The sequence below is a fragment of the Corella eumyota genome, chromosome 4, assembly GCF_963082875.1.
Source record: "Corella eumyota chromosome 4, kaCorEumy4.1, whole genome shotgun sequence".
NCBI lineage: Eukaryota > Metazoa > Chordata > Ascidiacea > Phlebobranchia > Corellidae > Corella > Corella eumyota.
In genome coordinates, this window is record NC_137493.1 from 5,037,989 (window position 1) to 5,061,642 (window position 23,654).

Sequence of the window (23,654 nt, forward strand, 5' to 3'; positions counted from 1 at the left end):
AATTAAATACATTGCATACTAAATAAAATCTTTATAAGTTGATTGCTGTTTTATAACAACATTTAAATTATATTAATTTATTGTTTTTATAAATATTTAAGACCAACAAGGAATGCTTAATTTAAAACAGATTTAACAGAAGTGAAAATCGGTATGACTTCACTATCTCGTGACGACAACGTGTCATATTTTGGTCAAAAATGTAACTCTAATGTTAAGTTGGCATTTTGTAGAAACGACGTTTTGTAATTTCTGTTTATTTATCTCAATTTACGTTATGTTAAAATTTTGTTAGGTTACGTTGGCTAACGCTCTTAAATTATTAAACCTGTTAGTTTTTTTTGTTTGATTTTTTAGTTTAAATATCGCAAATAAATAATAGCAAAATTAAAACTGGCAATATTGAAGGAAAAACTTTTCGACAACTTTCAGGATATTTTTGTTGTGACTGCTTAAAGCAGCATTCATGTGAATTGTAGAATACCGTAAGTGTTTGTTTTATTATGTAAAAATTTGTTATATATACTCAATAAGTCTATATTAGTCTGTCAAGTCTGCAAGTATATAATCTGATAATTAAACAGAAACAGCACCGAATAACGAAGTATAGTTGATAGTCAGAAGGTCACAGTGTAAATGTGAGTGTTGGCTTGTGCTTCTAAGGCGTGATACTATAATGTCAAATTGCAAATAACCGCACCCCTATGTTACTGCATTGCCGTGAAGTAACAACTAATAACAGCAAAATTTGCTAATAAAGCAATTTAAATAAAGTTAATATACAGATATATACTTCTCTTTTTCTTGACTTTTTGTTAACTAGATGGCTTAGTTTGATTGTTGCAGTTTTAAAATAACAAATTTTCAGTGTGCTTTTAAAAGTAATTAAAGGTTGTTTATATAAATTATGAGTATAAATTTTATTTTTGTTGGTTTAGAATGCAGGAAACGAAACAAACACGGAGCATGTTTTTAACTCGGGCATTGGAGCGGATATTGGCTGACAAGGAGCTTAAACGCTCGTCTAATGCACAACTCAAGAAAGCTTGCCTGCTGGCACTTGGTACATGATTATACTATGTTTTATTATCTTAAGATAAATCGATTTTTAAAACATTAAATTAAAGGTTTTTAAAGTATTATTCCACCATATATACAATCATTTAAATTTAAAAACTTTGAAAGAACCGTTTAAGAGTGCAGTAGTGACTGAATTAGTACAGGGGGCACAATTTTAAATAATCTTGCTTTTAAAGATCTATTTATAAATATACATTTTTTCATTTTATTTTAGAGGAAATTAAACAAGATCTAAAAAATGATAGGTAAGTTTTCATTGTAGAAAATTTAAAAAACTTTTATCATAATTTATTATTTAAAACTGTTATTTTTTGCAATTTATTCTAGTATTAAAATTAAGTTCTTGTTATAGTCCTGGTGAAAATCCCCCAAAATCACCATTCACTATCATCGAGGCAGATCGATATTTCCTTGTATTTGAAATGGCTTGTAAATCTCGCTCACCCAGTATTGTCAGTAGTGCTCTTGATTGTCTACAGGTAAATTATAAATTTGTAATTAATTTTCACAAAAAATATAAAGATATATGTTTTTAACCCCAATAGTAAAGACATATTAAAATACATTTAAAAAAAACTTAAAAAAAAATTTACAATAGTTTTATCATAAAATTTAGTCTAACGAACTTAAAATTAAAAAAAGTAGTTCGGGACTTATTCAAATTATTCCTAATTTATAATTTTTAAATAAAAAAAATATTTGGTTGTTTTTTTAGAAAATGATTGTATATGGAATCTTGGTTGGCAATGCACCAGACTCAGCCCGGCCAGGAAAACATTTAATTGATCGAGTGATTGATGCAATCTGTCAGTGTTTTAATGGAGTACAGACTGATGAACACGTTCAACTTCAAATCATTAAAGTAAGAGAGCTCACAGGAATTATATTTACTGTATTAGTTAACGTTTTAAAATAATGCTGAAACCGACTGTTTTAAAATAATGCTGAACCAATTTCAGGCATTGAAAAGTAAAAGCTATTTATATGTATGTTAATTATATATATTTTTAAAAAAATTTAAAAAAAAACATTTTTTGTCTTTTGTATTAATTATATTCTAATTTTAATTTAAATTCATGCCAAAATTTGTCAAAAAAGGCTAAACAATTAACATACTGGTCACTACCTATTTTTACATGATATCCAATGCGGTAACAATTAAAATAGCAATTAAAACACTTGTACTCTTCTAATGTTTTATTTGTTTAAAGGTCCTCTTAACAGCAGTAACAAGTAACAATTGTGAGATACATGAGGGCACCCTTCTACAAGCTGTTCGTACATGTTATAATATCTATCTAGCATCTAGAAACAGTGTTAATCAGGTAGGCTGTGTTTTGGTATGTAATATTTGTAAACAGTATTGTTTTTTTTTTTTTAAATAGTATAAATAATAATCACCCAAGCTTTATACTAGAAAGTTAGTCTTAAAAATTTAGATTCTATATTTTTAAAAATTAGTTTACAAATTAATGGTAGCTTATATTTCAAATAAGAATTTGATTTTATTTATTTTAAGAAATTGTGTAAACTTTTAATTTTTTTTTAGTTTTTGACAAAATGTATAACAATCCTTTTGTTATGAATAGGGCTATTTAAAAGTATTTTTTAAAAGGAAGTTATTTTTTTTGAAAGTAAAAGTTTAATTTAGTTTTTTTTTACCAGACCACAGCAAGGGCCACCCTCACCCAGATGCTGAATGTGATTTTCTCAAGAATGGAAGCTCAAGTGGTAAAAATTATTATTTTTAAATTAACGTTGTTCCTTCTAGGATGATTGCTTCAAAATGTTATGTAATGTATTGTCCTATTCAATTCGCAACCAGAACTTACAATACTGATTCCTATCAATTTTGCCAAGTTTTAAATAGCCAACACTGGTATTGACTTTCTAACAATTGTGTATTGCAGCAATTACTATAAATAATTGTTTTGTCCTTACTTAAACTCAATGTTGTAGTAGGTCATACTTGTTTTTAGCTTATGTTTAGTATTTATTATTAATTAGTTTTTTTTATTTTAGGAATATGACTTATGTCTTGCCAAAAAGTTAAATGAAGAGAACGAAAAGGTGAATTATTTTAATAATTTAAGCTTTTAATGTAGTTTATAATGTTAGGTATTTTTTTTAAATATTCATCCACTTATTTTACATAATTTTTTTTAGGAAAACAATGAAAAGGAAATTAAGATTCCAGTGCCTGAACAAAATGGGGAAGTTGAGCAAGGTAAATTGGTTAAAAATTATTTATAAAAAAAATTGAAAACAGAGTTCAAAAAAAAAAGTATGTTGTTATTATTTTTATTTAAAGTAAAATATTTTAATTAAATTTTTTTTAATTATTACAGCTACATTTTAATTTTAATAAAAAATATTTTTTATGTACTTTTTTAAGATGATGCACCAGAAAGTGACCAGTACCGTAATATAGTTCCTGAAAACAACCGTTCACCAAATGATGGTTCACAAAATGAACATACTGAATCTGAAGATGGCTTGTTTAATGGAGGTGAATAAAATTTTTTTAATTTTTGGAAAAAAACTGTTTTTGGTCTAATTTTTTTCTGATTTTTAACTCACCTACCCATACTAGCACAAGCATTTCACATTGGTTAAAATTTTAGCATTTAATATTTTATCAATTTTTTATTTAGATGAAAAACCTAGGCAATTGGTAAATGGAGATGTAGGAATGACAGGTAACTATCGATATTTAAAAAATCTCACCAAAAATTAAATAAAAAATATTTTTATGTAGCTTTTTTTTTTTTGTTTCTAAATTGTTCTGTATTTTTTGATTAGATTTAGTGTTATTTTATTTAATTTTTACAATTTTTTTTTGTTTTTTTTAGAAGCAGGGACTGGAACAGAGTGCACAACAGAAGATAGAATAGCGTTGGATATTATTAACGATATATTGGAATCTGTGGTTGCTCAACATGATAAAAATGAAAGTGGGAAAGATAAACAAAGTGGTTATAAGGGTAAATTATTATAATAAAGAAATATTAAATTTAATTTCTTTAAAAAAATAGTCAATAAATATCAAAGTTTTAAAGCAAATACTATATTGATATTTGTGTATTCTATTTTGAATTAAAAAATGTATTTTTAAAACAGTTTTTTCTGTTTTTTGAAGAAAATGATTTTTTTAAATATTTTTTCTTTATTTATTTTTTTAGTATTTTTCTTTAAATTATCCGCTTATTTTTGTTACTATTCAAACTAAATTTAAACTTATTTTTAGATGAGATTAGTATCACATCTCAAAATACTTCAGTTAGTTCAGTAAACGATGTTCTAAAATCACCATCTGACGACACTTTAAAACGAAATATTTCTTTTTCACACATTTTACAAAAAGATGCTTTTCTAGTTTTCAGGTATGATCAACATTTGTTAAAACTGTTTTTAAATTAATTTTATTATTTATCAGAAAAACTACAATAACGATGCTTAAAAGCAAAGCATTTTTTTTCAATTTGCGAGCATTTTTTTTAAAATTGTGTTAATTTTAAGCTAATTATTAGCCAAGCATACAATTAGTAAAGGGGTCTATAAAAAATATATTTTTAAATATTTTTATTTTAAGTCTGCTATTTTTTAAAATTTGTTAATTCTAAGTGAAAATTTATTAGTTTTAGGAAAATATTTGTAAATTTATATTTATGAGATAATGTATTAATGTGTATATTACAAAGCACCCAAGGTTAAGATCATACACATTAAAATACCAAATTTAAATAGCTAATAAAGTGCAATTTGTTATAATATTGATCTATTGATTTTGAACTAATATTACAAATATTACCTATCTAATTTTTTTATTTTGTGATACTATTATAACTAAGGTTTTGTGGATTATCATTTAGAACACAAATAATTCAAAAACAAATAATTTTAACACATAAATAGTTTAAATTCAGCCGTCTTTTTGTTACTGTTAAATTTGTTTTAAACTTATCTTAGCAGTAGATACAATGAATTATTAATTTTTAAGGTTAAGATATATATAATTAAACTTTTTTAAATAATAATTCATTACCCTTAAATGTCTTAATTTTTATTTTAAACACTTACCTTTTACTGACATTACAATAAGGATGTTTTTATTATTTTACAGAAGTTTTTGTAAGCTTAGCATGAAGTTGTTATCTGACGGACCACCAGACCCGAAGTAAGTTGTTGTTATAAGCTTTTACCTAATTATCTGTTAATATGTAGGCTTCTTATTTAAATTTACTGGTTTTTATTCACTGTTTTTTATGCTAATTGTGCTTATAATGCTTTGTGAATATTATCTTAATTTTGTTTATAAGTTGTTAATTTGGTTTGTAATTTTAATTTTTAAATGAATGTATATATATTAATATTTGACGATGTAAATTAAAAACAACTTTGCTGTGGTTTTGGATAAAAAAAGCGAAATTTTAAATTAATATTTTTTTTTTTCCTTTAAAAATACAATTTTTAAATTTTACAACTATTAATATATTATCCTTTAAACATCAAAATTTAAAAGTATTGTGAAATCAATTTTTATTGTTTGCTTACTCTCTTAATATATTGACTTATAGATCCCATGAACTGAGATCAAAAGTGTTGTCGCTACACCTTCTTTATTCAATATTGGAGACTGCCGGTCCCGTGTTTAAGAACAATGAAATGTTTATTAACGCCATTAAACAGGTAATTAAATTGATGCGATAATATATTTAATATAACAAATTGAATTTTTATCAATTTTAATTTTTTCGGCATTATTTTAATTATAAGTATTTGGTTTTTAGTAAAAATCTTGTTAAACTAGTTCTAATTTTAAAACTTTTTTTAATTCGTACTAATTTTTATAATATTTAATCAAATACAATTTGCTAAAAATTATCTCATCTATTTTAACCATATCTATTCAACCAAATACTAAAGTATACGATTCTTTGTTAATACAATAACTAAATCAGCAAAAAAAATTGGAATAAAAGATGTAAAACGAAAATAATTTTGTTATATTTGTAAAATATTTTTTAATTTAGAAAATATCTTTTTTTGTTTTCTTCTAGTATTTGTGTGTTGCTTTAAGCAAAAATGGAGTTTCAAATGTTCCTGAAGTTTTTCAGCTTTCGCTACAAATCTTTCTCAAATTATTCGAGAATTTTAAAACTCATCTGAAAATGCAAATACAGGTAAAAAATAAGATTTTTTAATATAATTTTTTGTGTTTTTTTTCTAGCAATGTAATTAACTAAAAAAAAAATCCAACTTTTTTAAATTATAATAAATCTATTTTTTTTTCTAGGTTTTCTTTAAGGAAATCTTCCTCACGATTCTTGAATCTCCGTCCTCGTCTTTCAACCACAAATACATGCTACTAGAAGCTCTTCTCAAGATCTCTGCGGATCCGCAAAGTTTTGTGGACATCTACGTCAACTATGATTGTGATATGGGTGGAGTTAATATTTTCAATCAACTCCTGACGTTGCTGTCCAAACTAGCTCAACCTTCTCCTAACTCTATAGCACTTACACCCATACAGGTAAGACCTTTGTAATTTTATTAAAAAAAGGGTCGACATTTAATCTTACTTGTTAAACAAATGAGGTTGAGAAAATTTAAGAGAAAGAAAAACAAAATTTTTATTAATTTTTATTTGAAAAAAAATATGTTTTCTTTCACTTTGAGAAAAAAAATATGTTTTTCTTTCACTTATGGGTTGGAATTTTTTTTTATTGTGATTTTGTATTAATTATTGATGGCTTTTTAGTAGAAAAAAATTAGCAAAACCTTAAGTTATATGCGAAAAAGTGCTGTTTTAGAATATCTCAAATAACGTAAACACTGTAGTCATAGCACTCAATATTTTGACTTAATTCTATAAAAAAAAAAAAATTTTATTTTCATTTAATTTTAATTTTACATATTTTGTCTTTGTGAAATGCTCTTTTAAGTTGGCCGATTGTATCTTGTGTTGATTAATAATTTATTACTCCACTTTCATTATCCCTTTTTCTGGTCAAACTGTAAGAATTTTTTATTCAATTATAAGGAAAACTTTTTTTTATTGTAGTCTAACTGTTTATACAATACTGGTTTTGCCAGTAAAAAAGTTTTCTATTAATAAATATAAACAAACAAAATATTAAACCTATGTTATATTGCTAAGGGGCATAATATTTTTTAAATGCTTTAATGCTATAAGTTTTATTCAAACTTTAAAAAAATTTTAGTTTATTTTTTAAGGCTTTTTTCTTTTAAATTTTTTTTTTGAATTTTGTAAATATATTGTATTAAACAGGAACAACAAATAAGGAAGAAGAGTCTTGAATGTTTGGTTTCGATAATGAAGGGAATGGTAGATTGGACAAAGGAGTTGTACATCAATCCACATTCTATGTCAAATCTTGGTGAAAAAATATAAGTTATATATTATATTCATATGCTTTGCAATCGATGCCTTTGTACATAGATAATTATTGTAAGATTAACACACAATATACACTAAGAAATGCTCCTGTATGATTAAAACAGCAAAATGTATTAAAATTTTTACAATTTAATTATTTTTTAATTAAATTGATTTGTTATTTTTTTCTTTTTTAACATTATTTAAAAGCAATATGTCAAAATTTTTTTTTGTACTAAAAACTTAAACCCTAGGAAAAATTTTTTTTGTCAATATTTTGATTTTTTTAACTTTTAGGCAAAGAACATCACCTAGAGGTCACAAATCCTGGTGACATGTCAATTGCTTCGTCGACCTCCAATTTTGGAAGTCAAAGGTCATTGCACTCTGATTCTTCAGATCAAACCCTGTCAAGTGCGGCAGATAACCCCGAAGCACTGGAGGTCGCCAAACAACAGAAAGATATTCTAGAACAAGGAATTGAAATGTAATTTTGTTGATTTAAATGTTTTTTTTACTAAATATATTTAAATTAAAGCCTTTGTATTGCAGTTTACAATTTTGGCAGTGCATCAAGTACTTACAAATTATTTTTAAAAAAAGCTTAAAATTTTAGCTATTTATATTTTTTATATTTTCTTGCTCTTTTTGTTTTTAGGTTTAATCTTAAACCAGGCAAAGGAATAACTTTTCTTCAGACACAAGGCATGATAGGAAACTCGCCATCGGAAATTGCTGAGTTTTTGATGACTGAAACGAGGTTGAAACCATCTGAGATTGGAGATTATATGGGAGAAAATGAAAAGTAAAATTTTTTTTTTAATTTTCAGTTATGTAAGAAAATTAATTCAATGGTTTTTTTTATGTCTTTGCTTGTTTTGTATAAGAATATCTTTATATAGTCAAGCTTAGTGGAAGGATAAATTATCATGGGCAAAGATTAGTTGAACATTGCGGCCATAATATAACAATAGAATTTTGACCGTAGGTCATGCTATTGGCTAGTTTATAATAGTTTTTTTTATATTGTAACATATGTAGATTTGACTTTACCAATAATATTGCGGAATAACTTTTAATTTTTTTTTGTTGGGTTTAATATAATTTTTAACATTAAAAAAAAATGTTTTTAGGCTTAACAAAGAAGTGATGTACGCTTACATCGATCTTCTTGACTTCACATCCATGGACTATGTGTCTTCCCTTCGCTTGTTCCTGGAGGGATTCAGACTTCCCGGTGAATCACAGAAGATTGATCGACTGATGGAAAAGTTTGCGAGTCGATATTGTGATTGCAATCCTCAGTGAGTAAAACATTTTTTTATTTTATAATTGTTAGTCAGTAGCCCATTTAAATCTTATTTTGCTGTCTTTAATATTGTTTATACTATTGCCCTAATTTTACCGAAGGTCATGTTATGGGCATATCATGCCAAAACACCAATTTTTCGGCAATAAGACATTTTCTATTAATTCTCATCTGCCTTTACCTTAATTTAGAAAAATATTAACTAAATTTTGGTATAATGACATTTTTGTTCTTTGTGTCTTTGGGAACGTGTTCATTTAATAAAATGAAATGTTTTATAATCTTTTATTGTATAATCTAAAATATATTGTATAGTGTATTATAATTCCTAAAACTTAGCCTGATAAACTGCTTATTTATGATTTCTGAAATTAATGGTATGATTATTGCATAAGTTTAATGCACATATAAACTTTGCTAATTATAATCCAGTAATGTAATGTAAAACTTTTGTTTAACTTTTTAGTGGAACAATTTTTGCGTCTGCTGATGCAGCTTATGTGTTAGCTTATAGTATTATAATGCTCACCACTGATCTACACAATAACCAGGTAAGATTGTTTTACTATAATTGTATAGACACAACTGTACAACAAAATTTATGACATAAAAATGTCTTAAAATATTAAAAAAAAATAAAATTTGCTTTGAAAAACTTTTTTGTAGTATTTTAATTACAATTTTTTTTTAAATTTATAACTAATTTTTTTTAATTTTTTGAAGGTGAAACGTAAAATTAGCCAAGAAGATTACATTAAGATGAACAGCGGTATAAATGACAGTAAGGATCTGCCAAGGGAATATTTAGAAGATATTTATCATCAAATTAAAAAGAAAGAAATTACGATTAAAAGTACAAGAGGAGGTGCAAAAAGTGCTAACATAAAAGGTAAACCATTTGAAGGATATGTTTTTTAAACTATTTAATTATTTATAGTTTTATAATGTTTTTTAGTTGAGAATACTAATACAAAATATGGTGTTTAAGCCAAAATTTACCCTGTTTTTGTGGGGACGTGGAATTTGAGGGAATGGAAAATAAAGGAACAGAAATTGTAAGAATGGAAAATGAAGGAACCGAAAAATAAAAGGAAATTTTCTTTTTCCGTTTCCTTCATTTTCTGTTTTTTTATTTTCTGGTTCCTTCATTTTCCGTTCCATAATTTTTGGGTCACTTTATTTTCTGTTTTTTCATTTTTTGGTTCGTTCATGTTATGTTCCTTTATTTCCCGTTTTTTTTATTTACCCATTCCTTCATTTTTACTTTCTTCATTTTCTGTTCCTTCTATTTTCATTGCCTCATTTTCAGGCAACTCGTTTTTGTTAATGTTATTTTATCTCTAAAATTTTAAAAATTTATAATTTTAAACTTTCACAAATATTCTTGGTATAGGTATGGGTTCAGCAGGACAGAGAATGAGGGAGATGCAGGAAATGGCAAGTACAGCAAAGGCTCTTATGGAAGCTGCAAGCCATGTCCAAGCTGAGTTTATTTCAACTACTCATTACGAACATGTCAGACCCATGTTTAAGGTAATCATTTTGAATTTTAAAATAGATATCTATAAAAAAAATCTGTTAAAAAATTATAAAGCAGGTATTTTTGTTATTATTGTCACAAAATATACAATATGATTTTTTTTAAATATGTAGTATATTTAAAGTTAAAAGTGTAAATATAAGTTATATTGCCTCAAGCTTATTGTACTATCTAAGACTGGTCTAATTTTACTTCTGTTGTGCTAAGTTAAGTAATGTATAGGCTTTGGTATCTCTTAACAGATATCTGTAGTTTCACAAACACTAAGGTTATTTATGTCTTAAACTAAAACAGGCCAAAATTACAATGAACTTTTTTTTTAAAAAACTACTAAATTCAAATTGTGAAGCAAATAAAATTATGAAATTAACAGTTTACAAAAAAAAGTAAATCACTGAAATTCACTTATTTAAAATTAAATAGTAAATTTATTAAAACTTTGTTAAGAATTGTAATAATAAATTAAAAACTTTGCTTATTATTTTAGTCATGTTGGAGATCAGTAATGGTTGCATTCTCGATGGGTTTACAAGATTATGAGGACAGAGGAGTGACTACTCAGTGTTTACAGGGGATGAAATATGCTGTCAGGGTTGCTTGCGTGTTTGGATTAAATGTAAGTTAGCTGTTGTAAATATTTAGCAAAAATTTTGTTTAAATTTTTTACAAAAACTAGTTGATAGCCTGCCACTGTAATTTAATTTGTTGTAATATGGTTGCAACTCTCAATTAATATTTGCCTTCGATAATTTACCCATGCACCACAAATGGCTGTTTTTTTTATTTTTCTAATCTATAAATAGGACATACTTATGTGTGTATGTACATATACCGGCAGCGTGGTGTAATGGTAAGCCCATTTGCTACACCACCATGAAGTCCTGGGTTCGATCCCCACTGCTCTCATGCTGTAGGCTTCTTGAGTAAGGCGCTATAAACGGTATGAACTCCTGCCTAGCCAACACTTGCTCAGCAGCATAACTACCGGCAATTATAATTTATATAATATCCCAAACTGCTAAAGGCAGCTCGAGACTGAGTCGAAGTAACTAATGTTACTCTATGTTTAGGTCGCGCATTCAATCTTCCCACATTGAGGATAAAGATATACACAAACAAAATATGTACATTGTCCACAAAGCCATATTACATAGTACATCATGGGTTTAAATGAATTAATTTTTTATTTCCCTAGCTTGAAAGAGATACGTTTATTCAAGCCCTCAGTCGATTTTCATTACTTCAAGCCACAGCCGGTATCAGAGAGTTAAAATGGAAAAATATTGAATCAATCAAAACCTTGATTTCAATTGCTCATAGTGATGGAAATTATCTGCAAGAGAGCTGGCATGAGGTTGGTGGTTTGTAAAATAAATTTGGGTCGAAAAATTGTAATTTTTAGTTAAATTTTGGTTTTTATATTATTATTATAAAAACTAGTCCATGGCATACCTTTTTTGCTGCATTTTATTTGTTGTAATATGGCCATAACTTACAATTAATATATATATATATATTCCTACGATAATTTACCTATCACTCACAAATAGCAGATTTTTTTTAAATTTTAAATTTTTTTAAAATTGGGCATGAACACATATATATCACTCACTCTGTTAAATAAGGATTATTATTTAAGACATTGGATGTAATGGTTAATTTTAGTAAAAAAGGTTTATATATTTTTACTAATATTAGTTAATATTCGGGTTTTTCAAATTAGTAATTTACAAAACCTAAAAAAAAAAGTTTAAATATTTTTTTCTGATCATATTTAAAAAAATTTTAGATATTAAAATGTATCTCCCATCTCGAGTTATTACAACTAATAGGATCAGGTGTAAGAGATCAAGCAACAACTGCTATGAAGAAGTCGGCTGTTTTGTTAGATAACAACCCAAGTAAGTTAATACAAAACTACTTTAAAGATTCCTTCTTTTTTATTTCAGAAAGATATACAAAAAAATGTAATTATTAACACTTATAGCCAATGCTACTTGATGGTATATATAGTAACAGTAATGGTTTCTGCTTGCTATTTAATGTGTGTTTGCCATAGACAAAAGGCCTTTTAAAGTCATATTGGTAACACAGTATTATGGTATGCTTATTATATAATAGAATGGGTTATAGTTTTATTTATTTCACGAAGCTGTTGAAAAAAAATTTAAAACCATGTTAAATGCTTTGTTTTGCTTCTGAGCCATTTTAAAAATATAAGTCAGTGAAAATATGATGAAAATGCATTTGCAACCTAATTAAGAAATCAAATAAACACCCATTGTAAAAATGACTATAGAATCTATCTATAATGATTCAATAACTTTAATCACCTATTTAACTTTCATAAACAATATTTAATTTATTTTAGTTCTGACTAAGACATTTGGAATGGAGCAGAGAAAGTTGGCAACAATCCAAGAATCGATGGGTGAAACTTCGTCACAAAATATTGTGGTCGCAGTTGATCGCATTTTTACGGGGTCCACAAGATTAGATGGTGATGCTATCGGTATGTAAAAAAAAATTAATCGTTTAAATTTTATTTTTAAAAAAATTGGGACTAAATTTTTTTGACGCATTTTTTATTTTTTAGTTGATTTTGTTCAGTGGTTGAGTAAGGTTTCCTTAAATGAATTATGCAATCCATCCCATCCTAGAAAATTTTCCCTTCAAAAAATTGTTGAAATCTCCTATTATAATATGGGAAGAATTAGGATTCAATGGTCAAGAATATGGGCTATACTTGGTAAGAAGAATTTTGGTTTTTGTGAAATAACTTAACAAAATTAATTTTATTTTTGACATTTTGCTAATAATTATTATGTTAACCTATGGATAAAAAAATTTTTATAAAGAGTTTTGTTAGAATTTTTTTTTGTAAGATTTTTTTTTAATCTTTTTTGTTAGATTTTTTTAAAATTTTTTTTGTTACAATTTTTTTTCATTTATTTTAAATTGTTTTAGAAATTTTTTGGATTTTTATTTTAAATTTTTTTTTTAAATCTTTAATATTTTAAAAATTTTTTCAAACCTTTTTTTAGGGAATCATTTTAACGCTGTTGGATGCAGCGATGATGAGGGAGTCGCTTTCTTTGCTCTCGACTCCCTCCGTCAACTCTCCATGAAATTTCTCGAGAAAGGGGAATTACCTGGGTTTAGTTTCCAAAAGGACTTTCTGCGTCCGTTCGAGCATATCATGAAGCACAACCCCTCGCTTATGATACAAGACATGGTTGTGAGGTGTATTACACAGATGGTTACATCACAGGTTAGTTGAAGCCTTTATTTTATCTTTGTTGTATTTTTAGGGATTTTAATTAAAGAGTTTGTGTTTCTACTATATAAATTGCAATTCTTTCGCATAAAATATTAAGTTAGGCAAATAACTATTTATGGCTGGTTTTAAATTGTGTATTGTTTTTTTTTTCGTAGTTGTTTTTTGGTAATTTAAACATTTCTTTTGTATTTTTCTGTCTATAATTTATATAAGGATTGTTTTTAAAAATGAACGAAATTTGTGTAAAAAAAAGTTGTATACATCTAATATTAAACCTATTTAAACTGCAACAGAATTTTAAAAAAAAAATTTAATTTTGAAGTATTTTCTAATGATTAAAATTTATTGTTTATATTTTCAGTCACCAAATATAAAGTCAGGATGGAAAAATATTTTCACAGTATTCACCATTGCTGCATCTCATCCAGATGAAAGTATTGTGGAACTTGCTTTTCAGACTACTTCCAACATTATCAGTAAGTTAGAAATCTTTTTTTAATAGCCACTTGGATAGTTACTTTTAAATCACTTGTTGTCATATGCAAATTTACTTGGCCGCAACAAATTTTTTAATGGCAACCTAATGGCAACCAGCAGTGTGGTGTAGTGGTAAGAACACTCTCTTCACCACCATAAGGTTGTGGGTTTAATTTCCGCTGCTCTTATGCTATAGTTCCCTTATGTAAGGCACTATAAAGATATGAACTTCTGCTGAACCACCAGCAACATAATTATCAGGCAATTATAATCTATAATATCCCAAACTGCTAGGCCAAACTGCTAGCCAAATTGAGACTGGGTCGGAGTAACTGATGTTAGTTACCTTATGTTTAGGTCGCGCATTCGACTTTTCCACATCGAGGATAAAGATATATACAAAAAAAATGATCACATTTAAAATTTATGATCTTTTAATTTTTTAATAAAATTTTAAAACTTTTAAATAAAATGAAATAAAATTTTTTTTTTTGCAGACGACACGTTCCAGTTTTATTTCCCGTCGATTATTTATTGTTTCCAGGATGCAGTGTCAGCTTTGCGTGAGTTTTCTTGTTGTTTATTTCCTGATACTAGTATGGAGGCGATCAGGTTGATCAGACAGTGTGCTGATTATGTTGCCCTTAAACCCGAGGTAAAATCATGTCTTTAATAGAATTTTGTGAAGTATTTTTTATTTGTGGCATTTGGTCAAGGTATGGAACTACTGTATTGTATAGATGTGTTAAAAAACTGTTTTTGTGCTCTCAGTTTAATTTTTAACAAATATATTTTTTTTTTTGTCTTTGACATTTTTTTTCTAAAATTTTATTGAAAAACCTTATTTATTAAGTTTTAATATAGAAGCAAAATATATAAACATGCTGAATTTAGTTAAAAACCTGTTGTTTTTTGTTATTTAGCTGTTGTTATAAAAATAATGTTTTTTTATTTAAATTTTTTTATAATTTCGTATATTTTTAGCATAAAATGTATAAAAAATGTTTTTTTTTGTGGGTATGGGTTTATTTTTTATCTTTATTTATTTTTTTTTTTTTTTAGTTGTTTGAGGACTTGATCGGGGACGAGGTACCCACCAACGTAAGTGGGGAAAGGGTGTGGGTAAGAGGGTGGTTTCCCATCCTATTTGAGCTGTCTTGTATTATAAGTAGATGCAAGTTAGATGTCAGAACAAGGTAAATCCGAAAAATTTTTGGCGGAAAATTTTTTTTCAAATTATTGAAGTATTTTTAAGGTTTTTTTATTCACTAAATACTTTAAAAAAAATCTGCCAACTCTTTTGTAGGTATTATTTTTAAATATTTATTTTTGTAGTCATTTATTTTTTCCTTTTTTTCTATAGTTAGTGGTAATAATAATATTATGTTTAATGTTTGAACAGGGGTTTAACAGTAATGTTTGAGATTATGAAAACCCACGGTCATACTTTTAAAACAAGTTGGTGGAATGACTTGTTTCAAGTGATATTCAGGTAGGTTTTATATATTTCTGTTTTGTTTTAAATTAAATATTTCCATTTTTCGTTAAAATATAAATTTGCCTTAAAATTTATAAAGTATTTTTAAGTTGTACTGCAGACTGTAATTATTTTTTTTAATATTTTTTTTTTCGATATGATCTTTAATTGATTTTAATTTTATAGGTGGTTTTTGCATTTATTAATTCAATTAGTTATTATGAAATTTTTAAGATTTAAACTAACATTTAAAAATTAAAAAAAAAATTATTTTAATTTTTTTAGAATTTTTGACCAAATGAAAATCCCTGAACAACAAGTTGAAAAATCTGACTGGTTTGCAACGACTTGTAATCATGCCCTGTTTGCTATTTGTGATGTTTTTACTCAGTTTTACGATGTATTGGCACCTATTCTGTTACCTGATGTGTATAACCAGCTATTATGGTGTGTTGAAAAAGGTAACATTTCAATTTTTTTTTTTTGGGGGTTATTTTAGACTGAATTGTTTAATTTTTATTTAAAATTTATTTATTTTTTTTTTTTGTTTTTTAAATATTTTAAGTTTTTACCTAAAAAATAATTTAGTCATTTATAAAAAAAATTTATTACATTTAAAATATAATTTTGTTGTCCTAAAAAAAATAAATGAACTTTTTTTTTTAGAAAATGAGCAACTAGCTCGGTCTGGTGTAAATTGTTTCGAGAATTTAATTTTATCGAATGGAGATAAGTTTAATGATGAGATATGGGATTTAACTTGTAAAACGATGGACCGAATTTTTAAGCAAGTTTCACCAGTTAACTTATTATCCTGGAGACCACAAGAACTATTTGGTAATATTTCAACTTAACCATTTTTTTGAATAAACATCTTGAATGTAGTTTTATTTTTTTTTAACCAGCGTTATGTAGTGGTCAGAACACTTGGATTAGCTACTGTAAGGTCCTGGGTTCGATCTCCACTGCTTTTATGCTGAAGCACCCTTAAGTAAAGCGCTATAAATGATATGAACTCCTGCTAAGCAAATACTTAATTAGCAGCTCAATTATCCGTCAATTATAATTCTTAATATCCCAAAACTACCAAAGGCAACTTGAGACTGGGTCGGAGTAAAAAAAAACAATTTTAATTCAATGAGATCTTTATTTTGATGTGTATTTAACACAAGACATAAGGATCTGAACAGTCATGTTAACTGTCCCAGTATCTAAACAACTTTATTATAAATATTGCAAACCAGTCTCTACTACTATATTTTGACGAAGCAAAAAAAAACACAGGTCTTACTTACTTAAATGTGCAGCAACAGGGAATTGAACCGGGATTCTGTACTTCTGTTTATTAACAGTTTACATCTTTTTTCAGATCACGATGAGTTACAAAAACTTCAACTAAGATGTGTTTTGACTTCCGAGTTAATAGAATGCATAGACCGTGTTTTATTTTATCCCAACTCCAGCAAAACTGATGATCAGAATAACCTTGCATGTGCAAAGGTAATTAAATGTTAAAATAATTTTTTTGAATAAATAAACAAATCTTCAAATTAAGGTATTGTGCAAATATAAAAACCGGCAGCGTGGTGTAGCGGTAAGAACACTTGCTACACCACACATAAGGTCGTGGGTTCCATCCCAACTGCTCTCATGCTGTAGCACCCTTGAGTAGGGCGTTATAAACGGTATGGACTCCTACTGAGCCAGCACTTAATCAGCAGCATAATTCCCGGGCAATTATAGTCTCTATAATATCCCAAACTGCCACAGGCAACTCGAGACTGGGTTGGAGTAACAGATGTTACTCTATGTTTAAGTCGCGTATTCGACTTTTCCACATCGAGGATAAAGATATATATACAAAAAAAATATTTTAAGGAACCTTCTATGGCAATACCCGCCGAATATCGAAACGAAAATGAAATGTTTTCGCGCATGAGTGAACAGCACTTGCTGGTCATGGTCCGGTGCCTCCACGAGTCACATGACCTTGCAAAACGATTCAACTGTGACAACGAACAGCGTACTATTTTATGGAAAGCAGGTAAGAAACGTAACTTTTTTTAAATTTAAGATTTTAATTAACTAGAACAAGCTTTTTATTGGTAGCGGTCAAAACACTTGTTTTAACTACATGTGGTCCAGGGTTCGATTCCTACTGCTTTCATGCAGTACCACTTTTTAATAAAATGCTATAAATGGCATGAACTCCTGCTGAGCCAACACTTTATTAGCAGCTTAATTATCGGGCAATTATAATCTATAATATCCTAAACTGCCTAAGGTAGCTTAGGACTGGGTCAAGGTAACTAGTGTTACTCTATGTTTAGGTCGTGCAGTCGACCTTCCCACTTCGAGGATAAATAAATATAAAAAATAAATTTACTAATTCAAGGTTTTTAGTTATGTTTTATAAAACTACCTTTTTTATACTATTTTCTATCTTTTTTAAGGTTTTAAAGGCAAATCTAAGCCTAACTTGATAAGGCAAGAAACGAGTAGTATATCGTGTTCACTCCGTGTTTTATTCCGTATGAACGAGGCAGGAAATCTGGACGAAAAAGCACAAACTTATTTGTTAAGGTAAGATTAGTTTTTAAATATTTCTAATTCCATTTTATATTTATTTTTCATTTTTTTTTAATTTTTTAATTTATTTTTTTAGGATGTGTCTTATAGCGTTAAAGTATTATAGTGTTATAACTACGGAATCGCATAGAGATGCCTGGACTAATGTTTTACTTATTCTAATAACTCGTTTATTAAGGCTAGATGACCAGAAGGTAAATATAATAAGTTTTTTATTATTTTAATATTTTTTTTTGATATTTTAATATAAGTTAATCAAAATTTTGACGTTAATTTTTCTATACGCAAATTTTATTAATAATGACGTCATCGCCATTTTTTACAGTTTGTTTTACTGACGCGTGAACTTCACGTGCCCTTGAGTGACCTCTTGTTATTTGAGGTCAAACCGGAGGTCAGATTTCTGTTACGGAGATATTTTATTCGAAGCGTGGCGGTTGCAAAATAATTTTTAAAAACAAATCAAGATTTTTTTTTTATCGATTTTCGAAAAAATAATTTTTTTCAAAAAAAGTTTTTTTTGTTTTTTAAACTACTTTTTATGCTATTTATTATTCAGAAAAAATTTTTGGCACATTTTTTAAATCCTAATGCATCTGTTCGGGGTAAAAATTAAAAAAGCGCTTGTTTTTATATATTATTCAGTAATATTTAATACTAACAGTCCTTTGGAAAAAACTGTTGCCTTCTATAAATTTAAAAACTTTTTTTTAAATTTCTGATGTTAAAACAATTCTACTTGTTTTATTTACAATTCTTTAAGCGTAAAATGGCCATATATTATCAATATCAATTTTCAGAACTATGCATTGAGATACAATCTATACGAAATCGTAAAAAAAACTTTTTTCAACATTTTTTTTTATTTTAGTTCGTTTGGGAATATTTTGAATAATTACTATTTTAACTTATTTTTATTTTTGTTCGTGCAATGTGTGAATGCAGTTGTGTAGTTTTGCTAAAATTTCCTAAAAATGTCCGAAAATTGCAAGATTTCAACGGGTTTTGGGGATTTAAAAAATTTAAATCACATGCCAGGTTTTTTTAGCTGGTTCAACGTCATACAGCTCTCTTAATTTTGCTTAAATTTTTTCCAATGATTAACCACTAGCTTAAGAGGAAAATTTAGTATTTTAGGTTCCGTATCAAGCATAAATAGATACTGCTTTTCAATTCCTGGCACTGTAGCTTAAAAGCAAAACAATTACAAACCAAACAGCGGTAATTTTTTACACATGTAATTTTCATTGTGCTTTAGTAATATATATCATTATAATTATTATTATTATGTAAAGAGTAATATATGTTTTTGCTTTTATTTTGTTCGTCATTGTGACGTCACATGCAGCTCAGTGACGTCACGCGTTTTTAAGTCCCAACGTAGAAATGTGTGTGTTTAGGTACAGTGTCATATAACGTGGTGAATTAATATTACGTTTGTCGATCGAGAATAAACACAAATTGACGCTACAAAAAAAAGTGTATTTAAAAGAAACGCATGTACGATGGATTGCATATAGGTAGAGAAAATATATCGGTAAATAAAAATGCATTGAAATGTCTCGCAATATAAAATAGTAAGTTAAGTATAGTACGCCAGCGATAAGAACTTTATGAAAAAAGTAAAGTTCAATTTTTAAAACAAATGAAGAAATTTTTCTTTTTAAATCGTAAATAATAAAGTAAAATGGATAAATTCAAAAAAAGCACTCAATTTGGCGCAGAAAAAATAATAAATATATTTGCAACATAGTATATAACGTCCTAACTTTATAATATTTATAAGTTCAAAAAAACACTAAATTTTCTTGTTGCAACTTTCCCAATGTCTTTGAGGTTTATAGGCTTATAATTGCAACTACAGTAGCTTATGCTTGTGCTATCTTCTTCAATGTAGACCGTTTTCTACAGGTTGATTATTTAAAGTTGATATCGCTATAGCGTCGTCGTTCTCAAAACCCTGGTTGCTTTCACCATCTTCTACCCGTGCAGTTTCTTCTTTGTCCGGTTTAATATAACCTTTTTTAATTAGCACCCAAGTTAAAATAGCACCCGCGAACAGATAGCCTATCTAAAAATAATAGGAATTTATATTTTCTTGTTTTCAAAATGTATTGTGTTATTATGCTGTTTAATACTTATATACAAGTACGCTGCTTAAATATAAAGTAAGTGGTTTTACTTTAAATAGCGATAGAAAGTCCTAATAAATGTATACAATGGATTTTTAGTCTTAACTTTATTTTTTTAGCCTAACTTTTAATGTTTTTAATTTAAGATTGGCCTTAATGTAATCAAACGATTGGCCTTGGATTTTAAACACACATAACCTCAGGCCAAAAAGACTGAAATAACTTAAAAATACTAAAATAAAGTACTATTTATATTCTTACCGAAAAACCAAAATACAAGATAGGAAAAATAATGCTGCCTTCCAATTGTGAAGGACTGAATGAAAAATTAATTATTGCAATAGCCACTTGTGTGTTCTGTAATACAACTTCCAGAGACACAGTTCTTATGCTTTTTCTGTCAAGGTTCAACCATTTTATTGAAGCTGTTAGGTACGTCAGTATGTAAATAAATAAAGGTAATGTTGCGGCTATCTGTAAGTAAAAATGGTATTATTAGAATGTTAAAATAACTATTAAAAAATTTCACATTATCTATTTAAAAACTGTCAAGTTTTTTGTGCTTCTTAAATTTAAAAGAGTGACGACGTTTGGTTTTTAAATTAAAAATAGTGATTTTTATTACCACGCCCTGCTGCCATGACACAATTAATTGAATATTCCTAAGGACCGCGTTTGCAATACTAACTGATATCAAACCCAATGTGCCAATCACAATTAGAATCTGAAAATTAAAAATATATGTAAATAAATTTCAAAAAAATTAATAAAGCAGCGTTATGTCTATTGAAATATCGAAAACGTATAAAGAAATGGATGTCATAAAATAATGACAAAGAAATGAATATTGTATAATAATATTGACCCTACCGGTGATACTTTAGTTGCGTATTTCATGAATTTCCAATAAAAGAGCATACCGCACACCAATGGAATTATCAATGACGCCAAAACAATACCTGGAATTTAAATATAATTTTAAATGTGTTTTTAACTACGCTAAAAGGTGTTTTAATACCAAAACCAAACAATAAAAATATATTTTACAGTCCTGTACATTTTATTGTTATATAGATAGGCAGCCTTTTTTTGCTTATGTTTAATAGTATTGGAAATTTCTATTAGCTATTTTAAACTTAATTGTAGCGCACATTTATTATCGTGACGTCATCTTAATGATACTCTAATTAAGTACACGAAATGAAAGGTAATTAACTTACCTAGGTCTTCGTAAGGAATTATCAAGTCGTTGCTGACATTTTCTCCCTTTTGAAACAGGAAAAGCCACAAAGGCATTGTTCCCATTGCTAGAAGGGTCGTCGTCGTCGTCATAGCAACGCTATACAAATAAAAATGAAAGTAAATTATATTTTACTAGTTTCAAGAAATATACCGTTTTTTTTATAATAACCAAAAAAGTGAATATGCAAATTTTTACCTCTCAATACCATAACCAAAGTTTAAATTTCCTTTAAATTTTTATATGATTGCCAAATCAGTATAACGTTTAGACTTGCCACATTCGTGAAATATCTTAAGTAATCTGAGCCAAGTATCTCTTTACACAATAACTATTTTAACACAAACAGACACGTGATCGGAAAGTTTTTTTTATATTTGTTTCGTCACTATTTAATTATCACAAATGCATTCTATTGTGAAAAATTATTTTTTAGGTGTGTTTTGTTTGTTTAGCTAAATCATTTTTGAAAACTAATTGGGTATTTGCGTACTTGTTTGTATATTAAACGGTAAATAATAGGTTATAATTGACGCTGTGACGTATACCAAATCACATAATCTGATTGGTTTGCCATTGAAACCTGGCTAAAGCTTTAATGTTTTAGGTTTCGTTTAAAGCCAAAGCCTTATTATTTACTCAAATATTTTAATTTAGAGATACTGGTAATTAACAACAGGAAATTGGAAATATTAATATGGGCTTATGTTTTTTGAACCAAGAATATTTTTACCGTCACTTACCTTAAACCTACGATACCACCAAACCAATATATCACAATATTGCTGACTGTACCGCCAGGCGTGCTGCCTTGGATCATGACACCTAGTGCCTCTTCTATCGGCATTTGAAAGATCTTGGTGAACGCCCAAGCAAAAGCTGTAAATTTGAAAATATATATTTGATTTGTTTTTTTCTTTGGTGACATTGTCAGACGATAACAACTTTGGTCACGGGTTTTTTAGATTTGTGCCAAAATATACTAGCATAGCCGCTGGCTAAGCTTTGCCAATAGAAATTAACGTTAAACACTATTAAATATGAATGAGTTATTTTAGGCTTAGAAATTTCCCCAAAATTTAATTTTGAAATATCAACGCCTGGTTTCGATTTCATAAACGAAAGAAAATCACGTTTTTTTTAAAACACATGATAATTACTCACGTGGTACGAATACTAATTGCAGTGCAACGCCAAGCAGATAGGCCTTTGGTTGTTTTAAATATCCCAGTAATATTTTGAAGTCAACTCCACAACCTATGCCTAGCATGGCAATAGCAACAACAACGCTAAAACAATAGTTTCGAAACTTCATAAGTTAAATGAAAATATATCATACAATCTTAAACTTAAGTAGAACTTTTAGACACACTATTAAGGTCAATTGTTATTTGTTTTTCAGTGCATTAATTAGCAAATTACGTATTGAACCATCCATAATTGATTACAGAAATTATTTTGACAAAATATGACAAGTTTCCGGCATTGGAAATTAGTATATTTTGTTTAATATATATACTTACGATGTTAATATTGGTATCAAGTCGTCATTTGCCGTTGTTGGGGTAACTAAATACAAAAATGAAGATTTTTGTTAATTTCTTTTTTTAATTTAAAAACATTTTACATTTCGCCGAATAAGTTTTACTTACCTGGCAAGGTTAAATTACTTTGTGCTGTCGTGTTTGCCATACTATCTGTCACTGTATTTCTACTTCACTTTGCTTGAAATTAGATTTTTAAAATCTGACAGTCTATTTAGCTGATCAATATTAAGTCTAGTCATTTAGTCCTGTACATATTTACTAAAAAAAAACACTATTTTTGTTCTGTCGCAGCAGCGCTTAAAAAAAATTTATGGTTTTAAAATTCGATGTCTTAATTTGAACGGGCTAAAGTCACACGCGCTTTCATGGTCTGCCGGTTTAGTCCTTTTAATAAAGGCTTGGGTAAAGGAAGAGAAAGCTTTTAAGAACACAATAGATTGTCACACCCTTCTTACATCTGTATAACTAAAAAATCCTAACTCGTTTTTTTATTATTTTTCAATCCGGTGTAATGAACCTGTATTCATATCGATCAATAAAAAATGCGTGGGTTTTTACATCATTGTGTGCGTGACTGCGTATT

General features: G+C 27.7%; 2 protein-coding genes across 2 annotated transcripts; one reads left to right on the forward strand and one right to left on the reverse strand.

The window, feature by feature from the left end:
* Positions 1–356: 356 nt before the first annotated feature.
* LOC145750284 (brefeldin A-inhibited guanine nucleotide-exchange protein 1-like) lies at positions 357–19,605 on the forward strand. Its single transcript, XM_082566277.1, has 41 exons — positions 357–485; positions 939–1,063; positions 1,295–1,325; positions 1,433–1,559; positions 1,796–1,942; positions 2,292–2,405; positions 2,746–2,811; positions 3,103–3,150; positions 3,247–3,307; positions 3,476–3,589; positions 3,735–3,779; positions 3,933–4,064; positions 4,328–4,463; positions 5,204–5,257; positions 5,658–5,769; positions 6,141–6,263; positions 6,377–6,613; positions 7,373–7,481; positions 7,778–7,967; positions 8,139–8,285; positions 8,614–8,784; positions 9,256–9,340; positions 9,513–9,678; positions 10,183–10,322; positions 10,817–10,945; positions 11,525–11,683; positions 12,119–12,230; positions 12,701–12,841; positions 12,926–13,078; positions 13,374–13,600; positions 13,971–14,085; positions 14,584–14,741; positions 15,149–15,282; positions 15,489–15,578; positions 15,849–16,024; positions 16,230–16,400; positions 16,933–17,063; positions 17,442–17,607; positions 18,017–18,146; positions 18,229–18,346; positions 18,478–19,605. The coding sequence occupies exons 2-41, from the start codon at positions 940–942 to the stop codon at positions 18,598–18,600; spliced, it is 5,112 nt and encodes a 1,703-aa protein (XP_082422403.1). The 5' UTR covers positions 357–485; position 939; the 3' UTR covers positions 18,601–19,605.
* On the reverse strand, positions 19,532–23,520 carry LOC145750285 (ileal sodium/bile acid cotransporter-like). Its single transcript, XM_082566278.1, has 9 exons — positions 23,177–23,520; positions 23,048–23,093; positions 22,689–22,813; positions 22,268–22,403; positions 21,505–21,623; positions 21,155–21,243; positions 20,910–21,008; positions 20,546–20,758; positions 19,532–20,223 (listed from the first exon to the last, which is right to left on the reverse strand). Exons 1-9 carry the CDS (start codon positions 23,214–23,216, stop codon positions 20,041–20,043), a joined length of 1,050 nt encoding a protein of 349 aa, XP_082422404.1. The 5' UTR covers positions 23,217–23,520; the 3' UTR covers positions 19,532–20,040.
* Between the last annotated feature and the right edge of the window lie 134 nt (positions 23,521–23,654).